General features: G+C 40.5%; 1 protein-coding gene across 1 annotated transcript in view; it reads left to right on the top strand.

Moving 5' to 3' along the window:
* Positions 1 to 24,486, top strand: part of LOC119739374 (centriolin-like) — a 306,576-nt gene that overhangs the window by 93,760 nt on the left and 188,330 nt on the right. The window contains exons 9-12 of the mRNA XM_038214300.1: positions 1,356 to 1,465; positions 4,082 to 4,270; positions 11,218 to 11,371; positions 15,107 to 15,336. Of these exons, the coding sequence (XP_038070228.1) occupies positions 1,356 to 1,465; positions 4,082 to 4,270; positions 11,218 to 11,371; positions 15,107 to 15,336 (683 nt within the window). The remainder of the gene's footprint in view (positions 1 to 1,355; positions 1,466 to 4,081; positions 4,271 to 11,217; positions 11,372 to 15,106; positions 15,337 to 24,486) is intronic.

Here is a 24,486-nt window from a genome sequence, read left to right as displayed (position 1 = left end):
GGAAAGGATTTAATTTTGTGATCCTTTGTTCAACATAAACATACGTAACTGGTCAGTGTATACTGAACAGGCTGTCCGCCCGACCACTCTGCGTTTGTAACTCAACAAACGCAAAGCTCTAGTAGTAATATTTTGATTTGTCTGGTATTTCAAAGGAAGTTTTTAATTGTTTGTAAACTAAAAGGAAATTATATGTATGCATTTAGTTAAATCCCAAACACCTTGAATCTGAGTGGGAAGTAGTAATACTTTGTTGATGTTATATGGCAACTATGCTTTACTCTGACAAATGTAATATTGTTTTGTTAACAAATTCAATCGTTCAAGTGAACATTTTCTTGCAATGTATTTATTAATCTGCATAAAACTGTAAATATGAAATTAAATATAAAATATAAATAATATATAATATTTTGAATTGTAAATACAAAATTAAGGACTCCTGAATCCCAAAGGGAGATTGGTTGTTTCAGATAGACGAGTATTCGTTTTGAGTTCGAGTAACAAAAGTCCATAAATAATTTTTATCATATTAATAGTTTCAAAATAATTACATAAATTACGATCAGATTGACTTCAAAGTAGGTACATACCAAGACCCTAAGCTTGTATTGTTTCTACACAAGTTACGTCGTGATGATGTCATCATTAGTCATATAACACCAAATTCACTTCTACACAGCCCAATATATTTTTAGAAGAATACGCGTGTACTTGTACATTCGACTTGGATGAAACTCCTACGTGGCAGTGTTTGCTAAGAAAACAGTCGAAACAGCTATGTGTTTGTCCACAAACACAAGTCTAGTTACTTTTGTAATAGTAATGCAAGATCAATTCATGTTCAACTTTTTTTTTCTTTACAGTGCTGGAAGCCTCCCTTTAACCTTAGTTGACTTTTGTTGACAAGGAACTGATATATTTGTTGCATCAAATCAATTTTAATAGGTGACAAAGTTGACCAGATTGATCAATTAGTTAACCTTAATCAAATTAACAGACACTTTTCAGCATTTTAAGAAAGTTAACTGTAATATCTGTGATGTCCAAAATTTATGTCCGTGACACCACATTTTCTGCTTTAGAGATTAAATGCACAATTAGTTTATATCATATCAATCCAGAAATTGCAATAAGATGGAAAAAAAAAGAACATTTTCCAAAACTGTAATATCCATGACTGAGCCATTTGACCGTGATATCTGAATGATCCAAAACTCTTAATGCATTATCTCCTTGAATATGAAAAACACATTTTCACTTTCATTCATTTAGTTCCTATATATATATTTTAAAAATGTCTGGATTGTAATGGCCATGATGCTGGAATTTCCAATTGATCTTGTTCCCCACAGCTCAAGAACAGCTAGGTAAGCTTCAAGACAAGATTACAGATGCCAAGAAGATGTTAGACGACAAAAACAGAGAGATTCAGAGAATGTCTACAAAATCTACCAAAAGACCGGTGAGAAATACATGCTGCTATCAGGGTTCGACCTTAACTTTTTGTTTCACTAGCCAGCCGGGCTACTGAAACAGACTCTTAAGCAGCCTGCGGGCATTTTCACTAGCCCACATGTTTTTAAACAACAATGTAAATACAATGTAAAACGTGTACCCTGAGGTTATCTTGTCCGTGTTTTTAATTAAACAGATCTAATAATTTAACCCAAAACAGTTGATATAATAAGACACAAATTGATACAGGTTTACTTTCTGAATTTAATGATTTATTTCTTCGTGTCCTTTCATTTTTGCCGTAGCCCATTATTTTTTGACTCACCAGCTGGGCTACTTATTAAGGAATAGTTGGACTAGCCCGTCGCTGTTTTGACTAGCATTTGTCTAGCGGGGTTCCGCTAGAGCAAGGACCCAAGGAGTCAGAACTCTTGGGCGATTTACATTTTGACCATTAACATACCAATCCCTCGGGAATGTCTATAGCTACAGCACTGTGACTGCAAGCCTCGACCATTCAAAGCGTGAATGCCAGCGGCCTTTGAACACGATGATCGTCGCCGCCTTTTTAGTTGGTAACCAACAACCTCCCTATATGCTGCATAATAAGTCATGTCACGTCGCTGCTCTTTTTTGAAAAATATATTTTACGACAAGATAGGTTTTTACAACTGCGCAGTTGTTAGATGTGAGTTATGAACTCAAGTTAGCAATGTGCAGTTGTTGGTGCTTAAAAGCGTTATCTGTCCCTGTAATTTGGAGATAAATTGGATTTCTTTCAGATAAGTTTTCTTGTATTTTCAGACATTTTAATTGGCAATATATCATTGATGAAATGTGTTTTTTTGGAAAATTTCACAAGTTTTCACACTAAAGGTACAGAGCATTTTGTTCTTCATGAAATGATTGTTCCAGTGATGTTGACCACATTTATATACAGTATCATCCAACTGCGAACAAACACTTCAAAATCATTCATTTTTAGCGATGTATGACAACTGTGCATGCGTATTTACCATGGTACTGTCTACGAAGCCATGCAAACTCCTTTTTTGGCATTAGTGAGCGCAGATCTCTATTGTGTCGAGATTAGCGTAGTGAGCAACTGAGCAAGCTGGCGCCAGGTGCTTTCTATTGTAGCTTTCGAGCGCAGCGACCATCATTTTACTTTTGAAGTCTTGGAGTACGAACTCCTTGGGTCCTTGCTCTATGGTCGAACCCTAGCTATGCCCTTGTGCTTTTAATATGGTACAGGATGAGTCAAAGAAAAGAAAGCCCAAATATCATCCCCTGTTTTTGCAAAGAAGTTGTGCACTTAGTGCGATCAAGATCTAGGGAGCGAAAGCCCATTTAATAAGCTCTTTTTTAGAAAAAGAATCATTCATATCGCTCATGTACTTTTCAAGTTATTGACTTTTAAACACAAACACAGTATTATAATTTTGTTGATGGATCCCAATAAAGGTAAGAGATGTTCCAGCAAAACGAAAACATTCACATATCAGACGCGTAGCGAGGTCATTTTTATTGGTGGGTGTAAATAGTTTGTGAAAAGGGCACTCGCACAACTGTGCTGACATGTAGACAGGTTTTTTTTCTGGACACTTGGCCTCCTTAGAATAAAAAATCATAAAGCAAAGGATTTCATAGTGGATATAAAATGTGCTGCCAGTGGTGTATGTAGTACTCATACTCATTACTCCTACTTGAGTACTACTCGAGTACTTTTTTAGAGTACTCTTACTTGTACTCGAATGTCAAGTACTCGTACTCAAAATGACGGTACTCATACTCGGGCAGCAAAGTACTCTTACTCGACATGTCAAAATTGTACTCAATCATCAAATTACTCGTAATCGAATAGCAGTACTCAGAGAAAAAAATTATAGCTTGACCTACCATGGCCTTATTTTATTGATACTTTCGGTTTGAAATGGTTGATTGGCTTGTGGAGAAATCGAAGTTTCCTGACTCTCCTCTGTGCACGTCCGGACAAACACAATTAACAGCTAGCCGTGAGTGGGTCTGTATATCGGTCTGACTGGGCCTGGGCCAATTACGTACAATGGCCCATGTGCCGTATGTGGGCACAATGTCATCGAAGGGTTTCTCAAAATGGTTGTTCGATTAACTTGGGTAATTGGAGCAAGGCCGTTTTCAGTCAGCTTGTGAAGAATTTGTGGCACTTTTGTGCCCAAGTGTAACTTGTTTGTGACAAAAATCACGAAAAATGTTGTTCATATACAAGTACTCGTACTCACACTCGGCAACCTAAGTAATCGGCAGTACTTAGTACTCGTAAAAGGACTCTACTACAACACTGCGTGACCACACATTGCATCTGTTGCAATATGTTACATAGTGTTTGAGTGACTTAAAGGAAGAGCAAACCTTTTGCAGCAATCCCAAAAGTAACTGACCAAATTATTGTGAAAAATTAAATTGGTGTAAAGACAACAACACTAGACTCCCCGTGAAATTATGCACTGAGCTAAAACTTTAAAAGGTTAGTTGTTATATTACCTACTTACAATTTTGAGGAATTTTGTGGCTTTGAACCAAAAGTTCCAGGAAATGCGAATGACCTTTAAAGAAGTCTTTTCTAACCATCCTTCACCTCAAGCTTTCTGAGTCAGAGAAGCAGGAGTTGAAGCGTTGTCTATGGGAGCGTCTGCATGCAGTGAACAATCTCAAGCAGCGTGTTGCTGAGCTGGAAGAAGCAATGGAGGCAAGCCTATACATTGTACAGATAAAAGAGAGAGAAATGGAGAGACTGAAACATCAGCTGCCTAACCAAAAACACCCACAATATGTGAGTCGCACAATTGTTTTCTTACAGTGTTCATAAGAAATAGGCTCCAAGAAAACTGTAATGGTTTAATCCATATGTAACACCTCGCTCACAGAGCTTGTCTCTTGGTTGGCCAAAAGCACATTGCATGGTTCTTACTACTTTTACTTTATTACCATGCACCCCTACAGAAACTTTATCACAGCGTCACCCGATTTCATGAAACTCATCGTAACTTGCGATGCATCACAGCGCTGTGATGCGCCACAGCGCTGTGATGTGGTACATTAGTAGAATAACAATAGTTTTGGTGAAACAGCTATTGTTTTTGTTTATATTTGTGTTCTTTTGTTTTTGGGTGTTTTTTTTTAAATTCTTTTTAGCTGTTGCTTTTTTGTGTGTGTTCCCCCCCCCCCCTTTGTATGGGCTTTTGCTTGCAGTTGTAGAAAAGCCTTTGTTTTGTTCGTTCAGATATTTTTTTTCCCCCTTCTATTTGTTCACTCAAAATCCCATAGACTTTGTGCACGTCTTTTCATTCAACAAAGTTGTGTCCCGAAGAGTGATGTCATGATGACGTCATCATGGGTCACGTGACGTCATCTAACATGTGCATATTTCAAGATCCTACATCTACAGAACTATAAGCCCTATTGAGTTGAGACTTGGTGTGTAGGTTGACCAGGATGTGTAATAGATGAAAAAATGAGGTGACATTATCATGACGTCATGGTGACGTCCTCATGACATCATTGTGTGATTATATATATATGTAACGAACGCAACATGCTAAGTTGAAAATTCTTTTTGTTATGGATTTGTTAGAGCATAGGTCTATGCACAAAGAAGTGACAAGAGTGTGACATCATGATGGTGTCATCAAAAACGTGATATTTCATAATGCATAGGCCCCTATAGGGTAGGTCCGATTGTCTTGAAAATTGTTGGGTAGGTGGATATTGTTACTAATATGACGTCATTTAACATAAAATGCAATCAGAATGACTTTAAACTGGGCACATACAAAGACCCAAGGGTTAAGACAAGTGATGTCCTATTGTGTTTAATAGGAAAGGGCGTAATCATACTTGTCGCCACAAAAATGGAATGGATTTTGGCCACCACCATGCATTTAAGTTTCCTCAGACTTGTGTTTTCTTTAAAAAAAGAAGTGGTTTTCTAGCTGAGAAAATAGCAAGGAAGAACTGGTTTTGTGGGAGCAAAATTCAGGAAATAATCTGTTGATACTAATATCTTGTTGGAAAATTCAAAAATCATTCCAAAGTCATTGTCCTCTGGGTGTATAGCTGCCTTTGGGACCATCGATCTCCACATTGGTATTTTGCCTAAACCTATTGTCGATACTTCTCTCGCCCTTACTACTGCTATGTTCATCAAAACCAAGTTCTGCAGCCACTTGAGCTTCCTCAGTACCTGCTTACGACTTGGACTTATACCTTAGGGTTTTGAACTGAAGTTTCACATGTCCCAAATTATTCCGGATTGTCATAGTTACTCTAGTCAGATGCGCCGTATATTGTCCGTCTTATCCATTGCACACTTCAAACCAATCGCAAGAGAATCGCTCAGCTTGACCAAGAGGTACGTTATTTGCGTGCTAATTTGTATAACCATGGTGATCAGAGTACTGCCTATCATATCGGGGGTATTATCCACGAACTCAACGCTGAACTATATAATACCATGAAGCAGTCGAAACATTCCAAGCTGAGTTCACTTCAAGATACTTCTCCAATAGCTCACAAATCCCTGCTGACCCTTGACTCGAATCATCGAAAACAGCCTATGAAATTGGTCGTTACTATTCTCTCAGATCTTCCCTCTCTCTGAAGCGGAGCACAGAGTTCTTCAATGTGGTCCTAATTTCGTACTAAGAAACGTGGTCTTCATTTCTTACCTACCACTTGTTGGTGAATTTTCTACTAAGAGAGATGCCAAAGAATTCTTTCACCGTTTACTCCTACGAGAATATTGTAATCCGCCCCCTCACTTATCCATGTCTCAATCTGCTGATTCGTGTCGTCAAGCTGACCAAGCTGATCATGTTGATTCCTTTGACAAACTCTGCCCCAAGAGATCTTAGTGGTGTCCTTAATCTGGCCGTAACAGAATGTTAGACTTTGTGATTGACAGTTTTAGGTACGAAGTCAATCGACTTGACTTCAATAGATCTACCCTCTCCAACATCACTGCTGACAAACGCAAAGCTTTGCAGTCCCTCCGTAAAAAAAAGACGAAGTTCTATCGTCATAAAGAGAGCAGACAAGGGTGGAGCTATTGTTGTTTGGTGACGTGATCTATACATCCAGGAGGCTGAATGTCATTTTTCTGAGAGGTCGTCATACAAAGACGTTGACCGACCTAACAGCTAAGCACCAGGAACAACTTTCCCGTGCCATGAAAGAGTCCATTCAGCTGGGCGCACTACCTACCAACGTTGCTAACCTCATAGTTTCTGCACCCTGTACTCCATATTTACCTCCTCCCGAAGATTCACAAAGCTAATTACCCTGGACAACCCATTGTCGCAGCCCGCGATTGTCCCACTGAGCTTGTTTCCTGCTACCTTGTCTCAGTTTTGATTCCCATCGTGCAATCATTACCATCATACGTCAAAGACACCTCCGATGCTCTCTAGCTGTTTGAAGATTTCAGATTTTGGCCCTCTGCTAAGGGGCCATTCAGAATTTTCAATGTTTTAAAATTTCGATCTTTTTTCCAAATTGTGGGTGGGTGGGTCAAGCTAAATAATTGAAAATCGAAATTCACTTTCCATGGAAAAAGGATTAAAAAAACAAAGAAAGATAGATCTTTTGACTTGCCTGAACAACGCGCAAGCGTTCCTATATTGAGATGCGTGTTTCTTTTCCAACTTGGTCCCCTGTACATGTATGTACTGTACATGTACGTCATGTACGTGTATATAGACCCACTGTGGCATGAGAGGGAGGTGGTTTTTCAGTAGACTTGGATGCCGGGCGTTTCTAGCGGTTAGGCCGTGCAGAGGCAGCAGGGTACCAGGTGTACTAGATCGGCTCTATAACACGCCGCGGGTGTCGATTACCAATCGCTATAAAAACTGGACTATTCAACCACTGGACTTCAAGACTACGAGGACCGCAGCCTGTGATGTGATGACTGCCCAAACCTGATGTTTTTCTTTCGCTCATACCCCCGCCCTGCAAACAGGGCAGGGGGTACGAGGGAATGTTTTTCTCAGCTACCTCACGTGTCAGGCACAACCTCGTATGTCACATATCATCCACCTCATCCAGAAATAGCCCAATAAATGTGGCCAATTTACTGGACTGCCCCGGTAAATAAAGGCCACACTGCCACCATATACAAAAACATGTCGAAATTTGTCAAATTTTGATTATCACATTTAGGCTTAGTTTGTAGTTCATTTTTGCTTTAGAAGCATACTCACCTTTATAGGCTAATTAGAAAGTGCTGCCTTTTTCAGATGTCTATTTTTCGTAAAATTTCATGTTGAAATTTTGATACGCAAATGTGTGCAAACGAATCTGGAAATTTCACAAAAAATAGACACCTGAAAAAGGCAGCACTTTCTGATTAGCCTATAAAGAGGGTGAGTATGCTTCTAAAGCAAAAATAAACTACAAACTAAGCCTAAATGTGAAAATCAAAATTTGACAAAGTTCGACATGTTTTTGTACATGGTGGCAGTGTAATCTTTATTTACGGAGGCAGTCCAGTAAATTGGCCACATTTATGGGGCTAATCCAGAAAATGACAAAACCACGGTCATCTTTGTGGCTTCCAAGACTGCAACCTGCCTTTCCAAACAGCATATCAGCTGGTAAAACACAAGAAAACTGAAGGCCACCACTGCAAAAGAGGAAGACCGACAACTTCACGCCGTCACTGAACTAAACACACATGTACATGGGTACACATGTACATGTACAGTGTGTACATGTTCAAGTATATGTACACACTGTACATGCGAGTGCATGTACATGTACATGTTCAGTTTGTTATTAATCGAAATTAGGGGTGGGTGGGTGGGTCAAAATAATTTGGAAAAAAAGTCGAAATTTTAAAACATTGAAAATTCTGAATGGCCCCTAACAAGCTCCTTTTCACCATGGATGTTCAGCAAAGTGGAGTCGCTATGGGTAGGCGCATGGGGCCAAGTTATGCCTGCCTTTTCGTCGGGTATGTGGAAGCTATTCAACACTGGCCCATTGCCTCTGCTCTACAGAAGGTACACATAGTTGGTGCAACATCATTCACAAGGGAGGAACTGAAACCACTTCATTGAATTTGTTGGCAAATATTATCCTGCCCTGCAATTCACCTCAGAGGTATCAGAGACCACACTCTCCTTCCTCGACATTCAACTTCGGATTGATGGGGAACAGTTTGCAACCTCCATGTTCTACAAGCCGACTGACTCCCACAGCTATCTGCAATATGACTCCTATCCACAGTCTTGTAAGGATTCTTTTTCTTACTCACAGTTTCTCAGACTTCGACACATTTGGAGCGATGACAAAGATTTCAGGCAACAAGCTTCTAAGATGGCAACATTTTTCATTGACAGAGGCTACCCTAGGGACATCACATCAAATGCCTTGCATTGACTTTCTGCCATAACCTGCAAGAAAGCACTCACTCCATCGCCTAAGGATGCCGACTAGCGCATCCCTTTGGATGCTTGTAGCTGATGTGTTTGGCGGAATAATGAATAGTTCGGTTATTCAGGGGAATTTATCGGACGAAAACGATGAAGAAAAAGTCTGTCTGGAGATGATTGTGTCAAGTTTTCCCCTGAACGAGTTGCCCTATATTTTCTTTATTTATTATCCTTTTTTGAGTATTTTTTTTAGAGTGGCTATAGGGGCCTGGGCGTAACTGATATAGTTTTATACACAATTTTGACAAATCCAAGACACGTATTTGATGTGTGTTTTTATTTTGAGGGTTTAGGCCCCCTACAAATTTATTTCTTTGTGCATACATGCTTCATAGGACTTATTGAATTATTCCAGTTGTTTTTTTTTTTGTTAATTTTTTGTTTGTTTGCTGCTGGCTCCTAAAATCTAAAAAAAAAAAAAAATTGTTAAAAATCCTGGATTTCATGATTTTTTGGTCATGACTGTCAGCGGTGCTGCCAGTTTTTCATAATTCTTATTTTTCCCCACTTTTCTTTTGTATTATAGATGGTATAAGACTTGGTTTGAGTTTAGTGTAATCGTCTGTTGTCCGGTCCTTTGTCTATTTACAGCTGTCCTTTAAATTCATAGATTTGCATTTATTTTAGCTGTGGTTATGCAACATATCCTTTTATCAAAGGAAAACAATTCTAGACCCGGAGCCAAACCAGATAGCCTATAAGACCGAAGTTTTACTTCTTGTTAACTGTTAGTGATAACAAATGACTTTCTCTCTTGTCATTATTTGTTATATAGAGTTCAAATATTCGTGATTCGAATTGACTCCTGCTCAATATTTGACTTAACTCGACAGACTTGACTACACACTGCGACTTGACTCGCCCTTCTTGACCTAATGACTCGATTCGACTTAGTCATTTCTTTAAAATGACTCCAGTCCAGTCACAAAAATCAGTGACTCGTTACAACTCTGGAACAGACATCCTGACACAACTAAGAGGGAAACAATGCCTTCGTTTCACCAATATGGTGCAGCGTAACCCTGGAGGAAAAACATTGTTATTCTGAACTGCTACATGTACACAAACAAAACAAATGAAAATCAATCTGAGACCTCCAAAACCACGCAGATGACACCTGCCACAAACAAAGCTAGGGTCTTGCCTGGATCTTTTTGAGACCATATGAAGAGTCAGATTTCACATAAAATGTTCATTGTAAATAATCATAGAAACAAGCCACCTGTTTTGTATTTTCAAAGCCAAAGCATTGTTACTTTGTTCACATTGGACTGATTCAAATACAACTAGAGCTATGCCTGTTCGATGAACAGGACACAGGCTTTTCCGCATTTATAAAAATAATACGTGTAAAGAAATACTTTTTTAAAAATGCTTTGTCCAATTTTTGTATTAGAAGAAGAAAATGTAAAAAAGTAGATAAATTAAATACTATTAACACCATCTACCTACCCACCAAGTTTCAAGACAATCGGACTTTATTTTACCCTTATAAGTGTTTTTTTAAAAATCGCATTTTTTATGACGTCATCATGACGTCACACATTTTTTAAAACAAATTGTGCAGATACCTATTAACAAACAAACATAAAATAACATAACAAACCTTATACAAAAAGAATTTTCAATTTAGCATGTTTGAAGCCAAACGGATGAATAGAAGTGCTAAATTTTGTAAGCAGAATAAAATTGTAAATATTCTAAAAATCGTAAAAAATCTACCAATGACGTCATCGTGACGTCATTTCAGATTTTGTGTACTACTACTATTATCTACCCACCCACCAAGTTTCATGACGATTGGACATTCCCTTATATGTGTTTTAAAAAATCACATTTTTGATGACATAGTGACGTCACACAATTTTCACAATTTTGTGAATATACCTGTCATCTAACAAACATAATACAAAAAGAATTTTGAATGTAGCATATTGCGTTCGTGAGATATGGCTTAAAGGTCCAAAACTTCAAAAATGATAAAAAATGACGACGCAATCATGACGTCACTCTTCGGGACACAAACTCACTATAGGGTCTTTACATATGTCAAGTTTCATTAGAATACGAGTTTGTTTTAGGTCCAAAGTGCCGTGGTCAATAAAACATGTACAAAGTCTATGGGATTTGGGTTAGAACAAAAAGAAAAAGGGAAGAAAAAAAATCAGAACAAAAACAATGCTTTTCCGCTTTCAAGTGGAAAAGCAATGATAGGCCTACTCATCTCCCCCCCCCCCCCCCCCAAATAAGGGCACAACTACAAAACATTTTTTTTCAATTGATATAGGCAGAGGCTGCAACCGAGATTTCAAGCAAGGAACAAGAGCTGACTGATGCAGGTGATAAATATCAGGATCTTCAACGAGAACTGGAAGAGATTGTGGCCCTGCTATCTGAGGAGATGGAAAATGTCAATCAAGTCAAGGAACAGGTAGCGCAAGGTATGTAGTGGTATGACATCCTGAGCATATTTGATTTGGTATAGATTCTGATGAAGATCATGTGAACAAGTACTGTGCCGTAACAATCATAGTCAGGTGACATGACAAATATGTTCATCCATATAATTAACTGGATTTCTTTAGGCCCGACCTCGTATAAAGACGACATAATTTTGTTTTCTCATTTTGCTCTTAATCATTTTACAATCTACACTGTCCTGTGTAGTTAATTATGAGACGGCTTTCATAATTGTTGGCATATTTGCTCTGTTTATACACTCAATCTGCCCCCCTCCCCTCTTTGGCAATTAAGACACTTAACAACTTGGGGTAATGGCAAAAGTTGGGATCTTGAGCAGGTTCTAGCATAGATTATTCATAGATAGGACCAATCACAGCGAATAGTTTTGACCAATCACAGCCAAGAGTTTTAATGAAGGATTGAAGCCCAAATGATATGCAACAGTGGAGCAATGCATGCACATGTATGGGTCATTCTGTCACAGCATTTTGAGCAAGCTGGATCAATTTGCCACCACCACCCCAGCTCCTGCCTTCTCCTGCAGGTTGTATTAAAAGTGGCATTTTTAACAGGATTCCAAGAAGTGGGTGCTGTGGTCCAATGGTTACGGTGTTTGACTCGTGTGCCATGGTACATTGGTTTCAAATCCTGACCGTTGCTGTTGAGCAAGGCACTTTACCATTATTGCTTCATCCTTCAGATGGGACGTAAAGCCGTATGTCCGGTGTGTTGTGCAATGCACATTAAAAAAAAAACCAGTAACACTTATCGCTAAGAGAAGGGGTTTGCCCCGGTGTTTCTGGCAGTACCTGCAATAAGTGCCGCAGCACCTTGTATACCCTTATAAGGTGCTACATAATGGGTCTCATATTTCTCATAAACTTTGTTTACCCGTCTTTAATAATAGATGAATTTCCAAGCGCCTTGAGTACCTAATTGTTGGTAGATACGTGCGCTATAGGAAACTCCGGTATTATTATTAAGACAGCCATCTCCAAATACATACATGATTTGACATGTATCATTATTGTTATGGTTATTGTCACCAGTTGATATTGTTACGGATATTGATGAGTGTTTTAATACACTGTGATGTGAACTTTGTAAGGGGTCAGCCACTCCCTCTTATGTACCCAGTGCACTTGGCCCCTGCTGACATGGTGGACCCTGCCATTGTCGGCAAACAAACAAGAACATGGTTTAGACAACTGGACGGAAAAGCTTGACTTTTTGCTGCCTCAAACGAAAGAAGAAGAAAATCTCCATTAATTCGTCTGACATTGGTTGTTTAGTCAGTGAAGTTTGCACTCTGGGAACAAACGGGTAATATGTTTTCTTTTGGAAATCCAGAAACATATTTAACTGGCCCACTAAATGACAATAACATTTTATGGGGTCGGCAACTTCTTGTTCATAGATATACAAGTTGTCAGGAGATGAGTCGGCATGCGTATGAGTTGACCTGTTTCTGTACATTTGCATCACATTTTGCCATGACTACTCTTTAAATTTTCCAACTTGTGTTTTTTTGTTCCTCATAATTTTTAGGTTCCAGTATGCATGCACAAATGTTTTAAATTTTTCATTATTTTAGGTTGTCTCACCAACATATGATAGCCCATGAAAGAACGTAACCAGTTGTAACATATTTGATTGTTGTTAACTTTTTAACAAGTCATGATTTTTTTCAAGACAATGTAATTCTTTTCCGAAACTAATCGTGAAATAGTTGAGATATTGAGATTTTTTTCACAACTAACCGTAAACTGTATTTTGACATGGTGATTTTTGTTTTGAAAACAAAAACTTGAAAAAATCACGATGCGTACAAAAATTCACGATATCACAAAAAAACACAAGTTGGAAAATTTAAAGAGTAGTCATGGCAAAATTTACGACTGGTTGTGCAAAACTAATCTTGTGAACTTGATTTTGGACCTCATGATATTTTTTTAATCAGTTATGAATATTGTTGCTCAAAACAAAAAATCGGGAAAACAAATTGTGTCTTGTAAACAACAAATCATGACGCCACAACCAAATTCACATCCAGTTACAAATTTTGGGAGCCATTCAAAATTTTTGATGTTTTTAAATTTTGATTTATTTTTCTTCGAAACTGTGGGTGGGTGGGTCAAGTAAATTTGTTGAAAATCGAAAATCGAAGTTTACTTTTTCAATGAAAAAGATAGAAAAAAGAAAATAAAAGCTCTTTTAGCTTGCCAAATCAACTCCCTGCGTTCCGATTTGTCTGCTTTTAACCCTTTGCCCGGTACATGCATCCTGTAGTACCGTACAACACATGTACAACTTACCGTGTATTGTGTATACATGTACGTCTATCGGAGCACTATATGCATGGGGACCAGTAAAGTATGGACTTAAAGCATATGTAAAGTCAGTGGGCAATGCAAATGGGCGGAATACCAGGTTCATTTGTCTTAATACATGCCTCGAGCATCGGTTACCAATCGCGACAACGAAATAAACCTACTTGTATTTAAGACTACTTATAATAAATGCAATATGTGTTTCAATATTAAGGCAGCACCAACGCCTGGAAAGCGCAAGTTGAAAGTTCAATTTTTTTCCATCCAAAACGAATGAAATTTCTAAATAAACTCCATGAATAATCGGAGTCATTACACCTCTTTACGCCAAGACAATAGTGGGTTTTTTGTAGAGCAAGCTGATACTTAGCTCCTTTTTATAGCTCCATGTTATCACCGTTAAGAATGGACCGTTAAGGTCCATTCTGACTGTTCTTTTCATTTCTTTCCTGGAATGTTTCCACATGTTTCCAGGTGGATTCCCCGGGAATGCCAGTGGGCCGTGTTGTTGGTAATGTACTGTATACGGACTGTAGCAGAACTCTGCCATAGTGAACTGGACATTTGTTATGTTTTTTATTGAATGGAAAATTTTAAGATTGAAATCGGGGTGGGTGGGTGGGAGGGTCAAAACAAATTCTAAAAATTTGAAATTTAAGAACATCAAAATTTTGAATGGTCCCTTTAATAGTGAACATATTTAGGATGTCGCTTAAATATTATTGACCATTTGTGACAAAATTGTTAGAACTAGTTTAATAAAAATAAATTTTCATAACTAGTATAAAAGGCATGGCAGGGGAAGTTGGTTGACTTTGGATTGTTTGGGTTTGTTTAAATAGCAGAAGGGTTAAAGAGTAGAGCAAGTGATCTGGCTAGGGAATTCGTGGCTTAAAGTAATTTAACTTAACCATATCACCCTGGGGCTCTACTCACGTTCAAAATTCTGCTTGCGTAACAGGATTCAAGAATAAAGAATGAGAACACCTATCTCCAGGAAAGGAATGAAAAGAACAGTCAGAAGGATATCAGAATGGAAGGTTACAGGCTATCCTGTTTCCAATGTTTACAGAGTAACTTTTAAAGCTGTTAACAATTTTGTATGTATCATCAATATTCAGTAGTTCCATAGCTATAGAATAAATTCTATTTGTTTTCAGTTGAATTCTAACAAGTTCTATTCCTCAACCTGACAAACTGTCTGACCAGTTTGTTAGGTTGTTTGTGTTTACGTCTGTTCATTAGCTGGGTGCTGATAATCTTTTTATTGTTGAACTTCTAGGGACTTTTAAGGGACATCACTGAAACTGGACTTATCCCCATTCACCTTTCCCATTATTTGTCAAGTCATCACTATGGATGTTATCTAATTTCTTTTTGTAGCAAAAGTGGACCTGAATGACAACCTGAAAGAAGAACTGGAAGATGCTATTGCTGGTTTGACTACCTTAATGCAAGAGGCACAACGAAAGGCAAAAAAGGAGGACTGCAAGAACAAATTTCTGCAGAGGGAGAGAGATCCACTACTGGGACAGCAGCAACAAGCAGAGAAGGGCAAAACAGGGCTTGGTGAGGATGACTTCATGCCCAGGGATTTGGAAGATATACAAAGAGTAAGTGAGGTTATGAATGATCAAATCTAAAATAATCTCTTTATATGAATGTATATGTAAACCACACCATCATATCTAGACCAACTGACTAGGATCTGGCTAGAGTTGGTTTTTAATTACATGTGTAAGGGAATACATGTGTGCTTGGCCCCAGGCCCGTCCTAAGGGGGCCTGATGGGGCTAGGCCCCCCTTGGTGAGCAATCCCCCCCCCCCTCCCACTAGCAAAAGCCATACATGTATATTTTGTATTTTTATGCCCCACGGCGAAGCTGAAGGTGCATACTGTTTCCGCCTTGTCCTTCCGTGGGTGGGTGGGTGGGTAGGTGAGTTTGTTTCTGCATTCAATAGGGGACATTGAACAATAGAGGACAAAAGGGTTCCCAATTCCCAAAGGAGTACAAACAAAAGAGGGACAATAGGGGGTCCCCGATTGCAGGCAAATACACACTTGTGTGTCTGTGGGCGTTTGTTTGTGCAGCATCATCGGTGAATTGAGGACAGGAACCAAATCGAGGTAGTGCGTGTACAAAACCAATAAGAGCTGTTGCGAAAAAGTTAGTACAAATAAAGGAAAAAGGAAGAGGAACAAAAGAAAATCCTTGATTTACACCATAAACAAACGTGTCTTGGTGGGTGTGTGTCCAGAAAAATCTTGACAGCACAATAACTTGAGAAATACTTAACATATGAACATCAAATTTGGTTTGTGGATTGTTCTTGATAATCCTAAGAAGCCTATTGCATTTGGGGCTGAAAGGTCAAGGGTCAAGTTCACAGTGGCAAAAACTAGAAATCTTGTCAACTCGATAACTTGAGAAATACAGTGAAATCTCGATAACTTAAACTCTGGTAACTCAAACAACTGTTAAGTTAAACAAAGAATCCATTCCCTTCAGTAGTATAACAATGATATTCAACACTGCTTAACTCAAAACTCTGCTTAAGTCAAATTTTGAACCTGTTCCCTTGAGGGGTTTTGACTTATCAACATTTCACTGTACTTAAACATATGAATTCAAATTTGGTTTGTAGATTGTTCTTGGTTTGGGGGTCAAGGGTCAAAGTCACAGTGGCTAAAACAATAGAAATCTTGTCAGTGCAATAAGTTGAGAAATACTTTACATGTGAACTTCAAATTCGGTTTTTGGATTGCTCTTGGTAATCCTAATAAGCCTAGTACATTTGGGAGTCAAAGGTCAAGGTCACAGTGGCTAGAACATTAGAAATCTCGTTAATTGAAATGTGATCTTTTATTTCGTTTTATGTACAGCTGTGGTTTTTTTTTTAATTCAGCTTTTTTTTGTACAGGATCTCTTCACATTCACTCTTTTAAATCACATACAATGACTTCCCAACAAAAAACAAACAAACAAAAAAGAAACAACTACATTATATTTATTCTGAGATAATAGGGATCAATTCATATATAACCTACAGAAAACAATAATGATGTCAATGAACGTTCGATGTGACCCAGGTACATGTAAGTTGATGTTAAAAGAGTGGTGTCATGTCATGGGAATAGTCACGGTTACGGGGCATTTGTGTTTGTAAACACACCTGACTTGTTAATGATAGTTTCCCCCCCCCCCCCCCAGTATGGCCCCCTGATGCTTGGGCCTGGCGACGGCACTGCTTGGCCCATTTTAAACAAGTCCGTTCAAGGCGGGCTTTGGGAAATGACACTAATGGCCCAAACTGAAGCTAAAGGCGAGGGACATTATCGGCGACCAGGCCCCAAGCCGGTCTGAAACAGGGAAAAGTACGTAATTATTCCCATTATCAATTTACAACAATTCTGCTTGTTATATTGTGGGGTTCTTTTACAATGAATCTAAACGGAACGGACTCACCAATATGTTGTCAGAGACTTGTCATGTGGGGGCTGACATCTTGAACTGCCCTTTATTGAATAATGGCTTCGTAACGTGTAGTTCGTGTCACGAACGTACATGCACAGATCAATCATTACAACATCTCCCCCTTTTCTGAAAAAGGAATAAACTGTTAAAACATGCATAAAGAAACAAACTTGAAAGTGAATGCCATTTTCTTAAACGTGTTAAAGTAGTGTAGTGTGTTTTGTAACCAATTAAGTTCAAGGTTCTTTGGGATGTGTTCTCCAGACTAAATTTAGAGTTCAATGCCAAAAATGCAGATTCTAAGAGTCCATGAATGAAATTACTTTTTCCAAAATTATCCAATGCAATGTGAAATTGTTTGAGATGCAGTTGAGTACTTTTGGTGGTGATAAGTGAGGAATGGGAACAGTTGAGAGAGTTCAGTGTTCTCTAGTTCATGACATAGTTCTGATGCCAAGCTGGTGGATGTTCTGTGCGCTGAGGTCTACCGGTTAGTGTGGGTTGTGGTGGTTGTGGGTCAGTGACGTTTGGACATCATAGACGGGTTCTGGATCAGGCTTAGGAACAAGCATGAGCTGAAGCCGATCTCTGCGGTACACTGCCTCTTTGATGTTGACGACATAGGAACGGGGTGGACCAGCCTTCCGGATAACATTGCCTATCCAACTCCATCCAGATTTAGTGCGGACCCTGATGTCATCACCTGGTCTCAGCTCATCCAGTTGTTTTGCACCGTGTCTCCGATTGAAGTAGAGTACGCTCTTGGCTTTACTCGATTCGTCTGCCTTCTTCAACTGCTAATGGCTGGCAATCTTTGGACGAAGATTGTGTGGAAGTATTGGCAGTGTAGTGCGCATCTCTCTCCCCATCAGAAGTCGAGCTGGAGTAACACCCAGAGCTGGTATCGGAGTGGAACGGTAGGGCATCAGAGCTTGAGCTGGATCTGATTGTTGTAGAATCATCTTGGCAATGTGAGCGGCCTTTTCTGCCTGGCCATTCACTTGTGGGTAGTAGGGGCTGGATGTGACATGTTGAAAGTCATACTCCTTGGCGAACTGCTTGAAGTCATCTTGGAACTGCGGACCATTATCTGTCATAACCACCTCTGGGATACCAAAGCGGGCAAATGTAACTTTCATGTAATTGATGACAGATACGGAAGTGGTCTTGTGCAGGTGGTGGACTTCAATCCATTTGGAGTAGTAATCCACTAGGATGATGAACTGCTTTCCCTTCACATCCGCCAAGTCACAGGCTATGTGTTGCCATGGCCTCTCTGGTAGGGGGGGGGTGTGGAAATCAGTGGTTCTGCTCGTTGGGTTGGCTGCTTTGTCTGGCAGTGCTGGCACTTCTTGATGTATTCAGCGATATCTGTGCCAATACCTGGCCACCAGACTGCTTGGCCAGCTCGAAGTCTGCTCTTACTGATGCCTTAGTCGCCCTCATGGATTTTCTGGAGCATCTCGGGCCTCATCTTCTCTGGAATGATGATGCGATTGCCATGGGTGAGGACTCCATCAATCAAGCTGATTTTGTCCTGCTCCTCCAAGTAGCCTCGAACTCTTGCAGATTCAATGTCTTTGGCACACTTGGGCCATCCATTGCTGACATACGCTGTCACAATGATGAGGTTGTCATCAAGGGTTGTTTCTCGTGCGATCTCCGTAAGTTTGCCGGATGATACAGGCCAGTGCTTGGTGACCATGTTGATGTGAACCTCCACCTCCTCTTCAAGATTGTCAGTTTTGTCTGCTGATGATTTCAAGGGGGCTCGTGACAATGTGTCAGCAACAATGAGGTATTTCCCAGGTGTGTAGACAGCAGTTGTATTTCATGAACCGCATGAGAAGATGCTGGCACCTGAGAGGGACATCACAGAGATCTTTGTTGTTTATCAGGGGGACCAGTGGCTTGTGGTCTGTCTGGACTGTGACATGTAGGCCACGTAGGTATACATAGAATCGCTCGCAGGACCACACTGTCACCAGTAGTTCCTTCTCTATTTGTGCATACCGTCTTTAGGTGCTGGTGAGACTTCTGGAACAGTAGGCTACAGGTTTCCACTGCTCATCGTGTTGCTGCAGGATACAGCCTCCTAATCCATTACTGCTCGCATCGGCACTGATCATGGTTGGTCAGGACGGATCGTAGAATGCAAGGGTGGGTGCCGAAGTCAGGAGTTTCTTGATGTGACAGAATGCTGACTGTTGAGATGGACCCCAAGTCCAGTTGACGTTACCCTTCATGAGGTCATTGATTGGGGCGGCCACTGATCATGCGCTAGGAATGAATCGTGCGAGCCAGTTAACCATTCCCATGAGGTGCTTCACTTCCTCTTTTGTAGTCGGCGGGGCAATCTGTATGATTGCTGTTACCTTCGCGGGGTCTGGGTGGATGCCATCTTTGTTCAGTTTCATTCCAAGGAAGTCGACGCGTGTCTGCGCGATCTTGCACTTTTTCTTGTTGAGCTTAAGTCCGGCATTCTGCATGATTTGCAGGACTTGCTGTAGTCGTTCGTCGTGTTCCTCTTTAGTGTGCCCCGTGATTAACACATCGTCCATGTAGACGACCACACCTGTTATGCCTGCAAGGAGATCACTCATGATGCGTTGGTACATCTCCGGAGCAGATGTTATGCCAAGCGGTAGGCGTCGGAAACAAAAACGCCCGTACGGAGTGATGAAGGTCGTCAGCTTTTGACTCTCTTCTCTGAGTGGGACCTGCCAAAAGCCATGTTTGTTGTCCAGCAGTGAGAAAATCTGTGCACCAGAAACCCGACCTAGAACTTCCTCAACTGTGGGTATGATGAAACGTTCTCTGGCGACGGCTTTGTTGAGCTGACGTAGGTCGACACACAGTCGAATGTTGCCGTTCTTCTTTGGTGCTAATACGATGGGTGAGCACCAGTCGGTTGGCACCTTGATGTGCTGGATGATTCCCTGCACTTCAAGCTTTTCCAGCTCTTTCTTGAGTTGAGGCATGAGTGGAAGGGGAATCTGATGGGGGGAATTGACAGAGTAGGGTGTGGCATCCTCTGCAATCTTGATGGTCACCGGATGGCTGTGCATATAGCCGGACCCTCAAACACACTGTCATGACTGATAAGTGTGCAGACGCGCTTCAACAGTCCCAATCCTTCACAGGCTTGCTTTCCAAGGACTGGTTCCCCTTTTTCTAGGATGAGGCACCTCAATGGCAGTGTCTTGCCTTTCATCTGGCACATCAATTGGGTCTGGCCTAGTGGCACAGCTTTGCCGCCGAAGAAGCCACTGAGACGCGTTGGGGACGGCTGCAGAGATTTGTCTGGGAAATTGAGCGATCGGAAGATCACCATCGGCAAGATGTTCAAGTCGGAGCCCGTGTCTAACAGGAAAGACACCGTCTGGCCATGTACAAAGACGGCTTGTCTCCATACATCATCGATGAGGGGCTGATCGTGGTGAATGGCACCGACGAAAAATTCACTGTCGTCCTCAGGGGAGGGGTCGTCTGAGTCTGCAGTGTCTATCTGAATAGCCCTCGTGTGCTTGCGTTTGGACCTGCAGACCTTTGCGAAGTGTCCGATTTTGTTGCAGTTCTTGCACTGCTGCCCTCTGGCTGGGCAGGTCTGATGAGTGGCTGCGTATCCGCAGTTGTTACAGGTTACTGCGGACGGTTGTGGCTTTACTGGGCGTGCTGTGTTGCGTCAAGCTGGTTGTCCACGTCTTGGTTTAACTGGCCTCATTCTAAGTGCCTGCACCCTAGCACTTTCGCTGGTGTTTTTGATGTCTTTCAGGCCTTTCGTGGCAGTTTCAAGTGTTTTCGCCACTTCAATGGCTTTCTGGAACGTGAGCCCGTCTTTCTCCAACAAAGGTTTTTGGATGTACTCACTGCGTATACCGCACACCAGTCTATCACGTAGGGCCTCGTCGACGAATGATCCGAACTTGCAGGGACTTGCAAGTGTCTGAAGTTCAACAGAGTACTGGGCAACTGTTTCACCCAGCTTCTGGTCCCGCTTGTAGAAGCAAAAGCATTCAGCAATGACGAGACGCTTTGGTCCATAATGTGCGACTAACATACCGGTATCACACAGTTCTTTGAAGGATTTATCTGTGACTGGAGTCGGCTCTGACAAGCTTTTCACTGTCTTATAAACTGTTGATCCAACAGCACTCAACAACACAGCAGTTTTCTTCAAGACAGCAATGTCATTGGCAGTGATTTAGAGGTTAAATCTCTCCATTACGCTGCCACCATGTTATATTGTGGGGTTCTTTTACAATGAATCTAAACAGAACGGACTCACCAATATGTTGTGAGAGACTTGTCATGTGGGGGCTGACATCTTGAACTGCCCTTTATTGAATAATGGCTTCGTAACGTGTAGTTCGTGTCACGAACGTACATGCACAGATCAATCATTACAACACTGCTCAACAATTTTACTTCATGTTTTTCGAAACACTCGAATAAAAGTGAATAAACAAATTAGTGAGGGATTTTTAGTGGTACTTGTCCGTCCGTCATGAGACAATTCTGTCAAGTCATTACGTGCCCGTCATGAATTGAAATTGGATGTGGTGGTTCATTCCTTGCACGGCCCCGGTTCCAGTGACTTGTGGGTATGAATAAAAATGGTGAAAATTTGCTTTAAAAATAATTTTCTATTATTATTTTTAGGCCTGGTTTGGCAGGTTTGTACATATTATTAGAGAGCAGTAACAATATTTCGCTCATTTTACCCACAGTGTTGTTGTTTTTATTTATTGCATTGTGTGTTACTGTTGGTTAGGGAACTTCAATTTTCAGTGATTTTGCAAATTGTTGTTTTAATATGTATTGTGATACGTATCGTATCGTTTGGCATGTATCTTGATACGTATCGTATCGTGACCCAGGTGTATCGTTTCAGCCCTACACATAATTAGACTCTGTCTGTGCTCAGATGGACTCTAAACTTGACACAGATGAAGACCACATTGCAGATATGTGCATTGACAACTGCCGTCATAATGACGTCATCACAGGCCCTGTGACATCATCATAAAGGTGCATTTTTCAAAGTCCTATATCAAGAGAACTAAATGTCAGATTAAGTTAATACTTACTTTGTTTTTGATATAGACATGTTTTATACGAAAATTAAGATGATGTCATTATGACTTCATCATGTGATTTAATATAGATTTTTAAAAGTTTTGATGCAGCTTTCTATATGATTGTTTTTCAGAATTCTACGCATGTAATGCACTAACCTGGCATTGTTTAACTTAAACAATTTGTACATTTGTATTCAGTAAATACTGGTATTACCAATATACTATATAGACCGTCTTGTTATGGATTTGTTAATGGGTATGTTGCCTATATATCAAACATTCTGTCGTTTAGAGAGCCACTGTCCCATTGAAAGTATCCATGACACTGCTGTTTTATAGGTAGAGAGACAGTTATTTGTATAAATGGACACATGTAATGAAGGGATTATTGATAGATTACATACACAGTAGTTTCGAAAGTGGTTATCACTTGATTTTTTTTTTTACTCATATACACATATCCACTGTGATCTGTATTGTACATGTCTTCAATGTGATGTGAAGACATGTACAATACAGATTTAAACCCTGGCCTTGTTGTTACCCCCTCCCAAAATATTTGATTTTGATCCGTCCATGGAAAACCTGAATGAGGAAAAAATTAGTTGATTCAAGTAGTTAACACTAGTGATTTAAGAGTGAAGGGCCCAATTGGTTTGTCTCTGGGTTGAACTTCAGGTGGTTTTTTCATAACCATGGAGTCTGTGTATAGATAAGAATCGCATCAGGCAACTGAAAGACATTTTTATGTCGGCCGGCTTCTTCTGTCACATTGTTAGTAAACACCACATAGCTTCATCACATGGAAAGACCAGAGCTCTGACTATTGGTCACCAACAAAGAAAACTTGGAGGATACTAGCTATGCAGATGTGTTACATGTATACAGACTTGAGATGCAGTTGGAGGAAGACTTGTATGCACCCATAATAACATTGCATAAAGCCTGCTACTTTATCTTCAGTTCTGAATGCAAGCTAAGCAGATCAATCAAAAAGCAATGCAAGATATCAGCAGAGGCATCAACCAGTGCTAAACCTGACCCATGCTCAAGCTTTTCTTCATCAGCAGCTATGAGACAAATTTGTAAGTCGGCAGTTGATTGGTCACTCAGCATATTCTGCCATGATGCTTATGGTGGCCCTTAAGAACGTTGATGGTGTCCTCTGCTGTTGTCGGCATCTTGCTGGCTGTGATTCTGGAGATCAATTCTTGATCCACATCACAGCCAACAAGTCAGATTGATGCAGGAGGATTTTCCCTCCGCTGTCTCTTTATGTTCGTTCTGTTTCAAAATGATGGAGACCATTGTGACAGATAGTACGCCAGAGAAAGGTGGTCAGCTGCAAGGCCTTCCAGCTGGCTAAGCTCTATGCCATCAGGTTTTAGGTTGAAATGATCTCTGTTGCACTTCTTCAGGCCACCAAGCAGAGGAGCTCCTTCGGGTAATTCACTGAAGAGGACAATACCGGGAAGGTAGTTACCAGCCATTCTGAAGATGTGGACAAGTCAGTGAAGTTGTCGCTTGAGGATGACACATTCATTCTTCAACCAAATCGGACAAACATAATAAATTCAAGAAGTGTTTGCACATTCATTGATGTGAAAAGTACAATCTTGAAAATTTGACCACTGAAAGGGATACCTGTCCCTATGCGGGACATGCTTAGGTTAGCCCACATTTCTAGGCTCTTCCTTAAGCAAGGTGAATAGTGCCGTGCCTTAGCAGGGCTTCTCAGTCATGTTAGTAGGACCAAAGGAAGCATTTGCCGACGACAATCTTGCTAACACCATGCACATGCAGTGTTCCTACCTGAGGCTTCTAGCTACAAACATGGCCAACCACCATTACTAGTTCCTCAATGACGCTGGCGGAAAGAAAAAAGAGGAGGTGAATTGCACAAGGACTTGATTACATTCGGCTGTCCATCGATTTTGATGTTGACTGTTGACGAGTTTATCTTTGGCAGGCACGTTTGTGGGACACAAGGCCCGCGTTGGATCAACATTGCCGACCAAAATAGTTGCATCTGTGTGTTGTCTGCTCTGACATGGTATGTTTGCATTTGTTGGCTTTGAAATACTCTTTCTGCTGCTTTTCTTCAACTGCTGGAATTGATTTCTTGACAATGAAGTGCCAATTACTTCGGTCCAGAGCATCTCTCTCCCAGTTTTCTTTGGCTGTCCGTTGGCTGCCCAACAGTCAA

This window comes from Patiria miniata, unplaced genomic scaffold (genome assembly GCF_015706575.1).
Source record: "Patiria miniata isolate m_02_andy unplaced genomic scaffold, ASM1570657v1 HiC_scaffold_30, whole genome shotgun sequence".
Taxonomy (NCBI): Eukaryota; Metazoa; Echinodermata; class Asteroidea; order Valvatida; family Asterinidae; genus Patiria; species Patiria miniata.
This window is presented reverse-complemented; position numbering and strand designations above follow the sequence as displayed.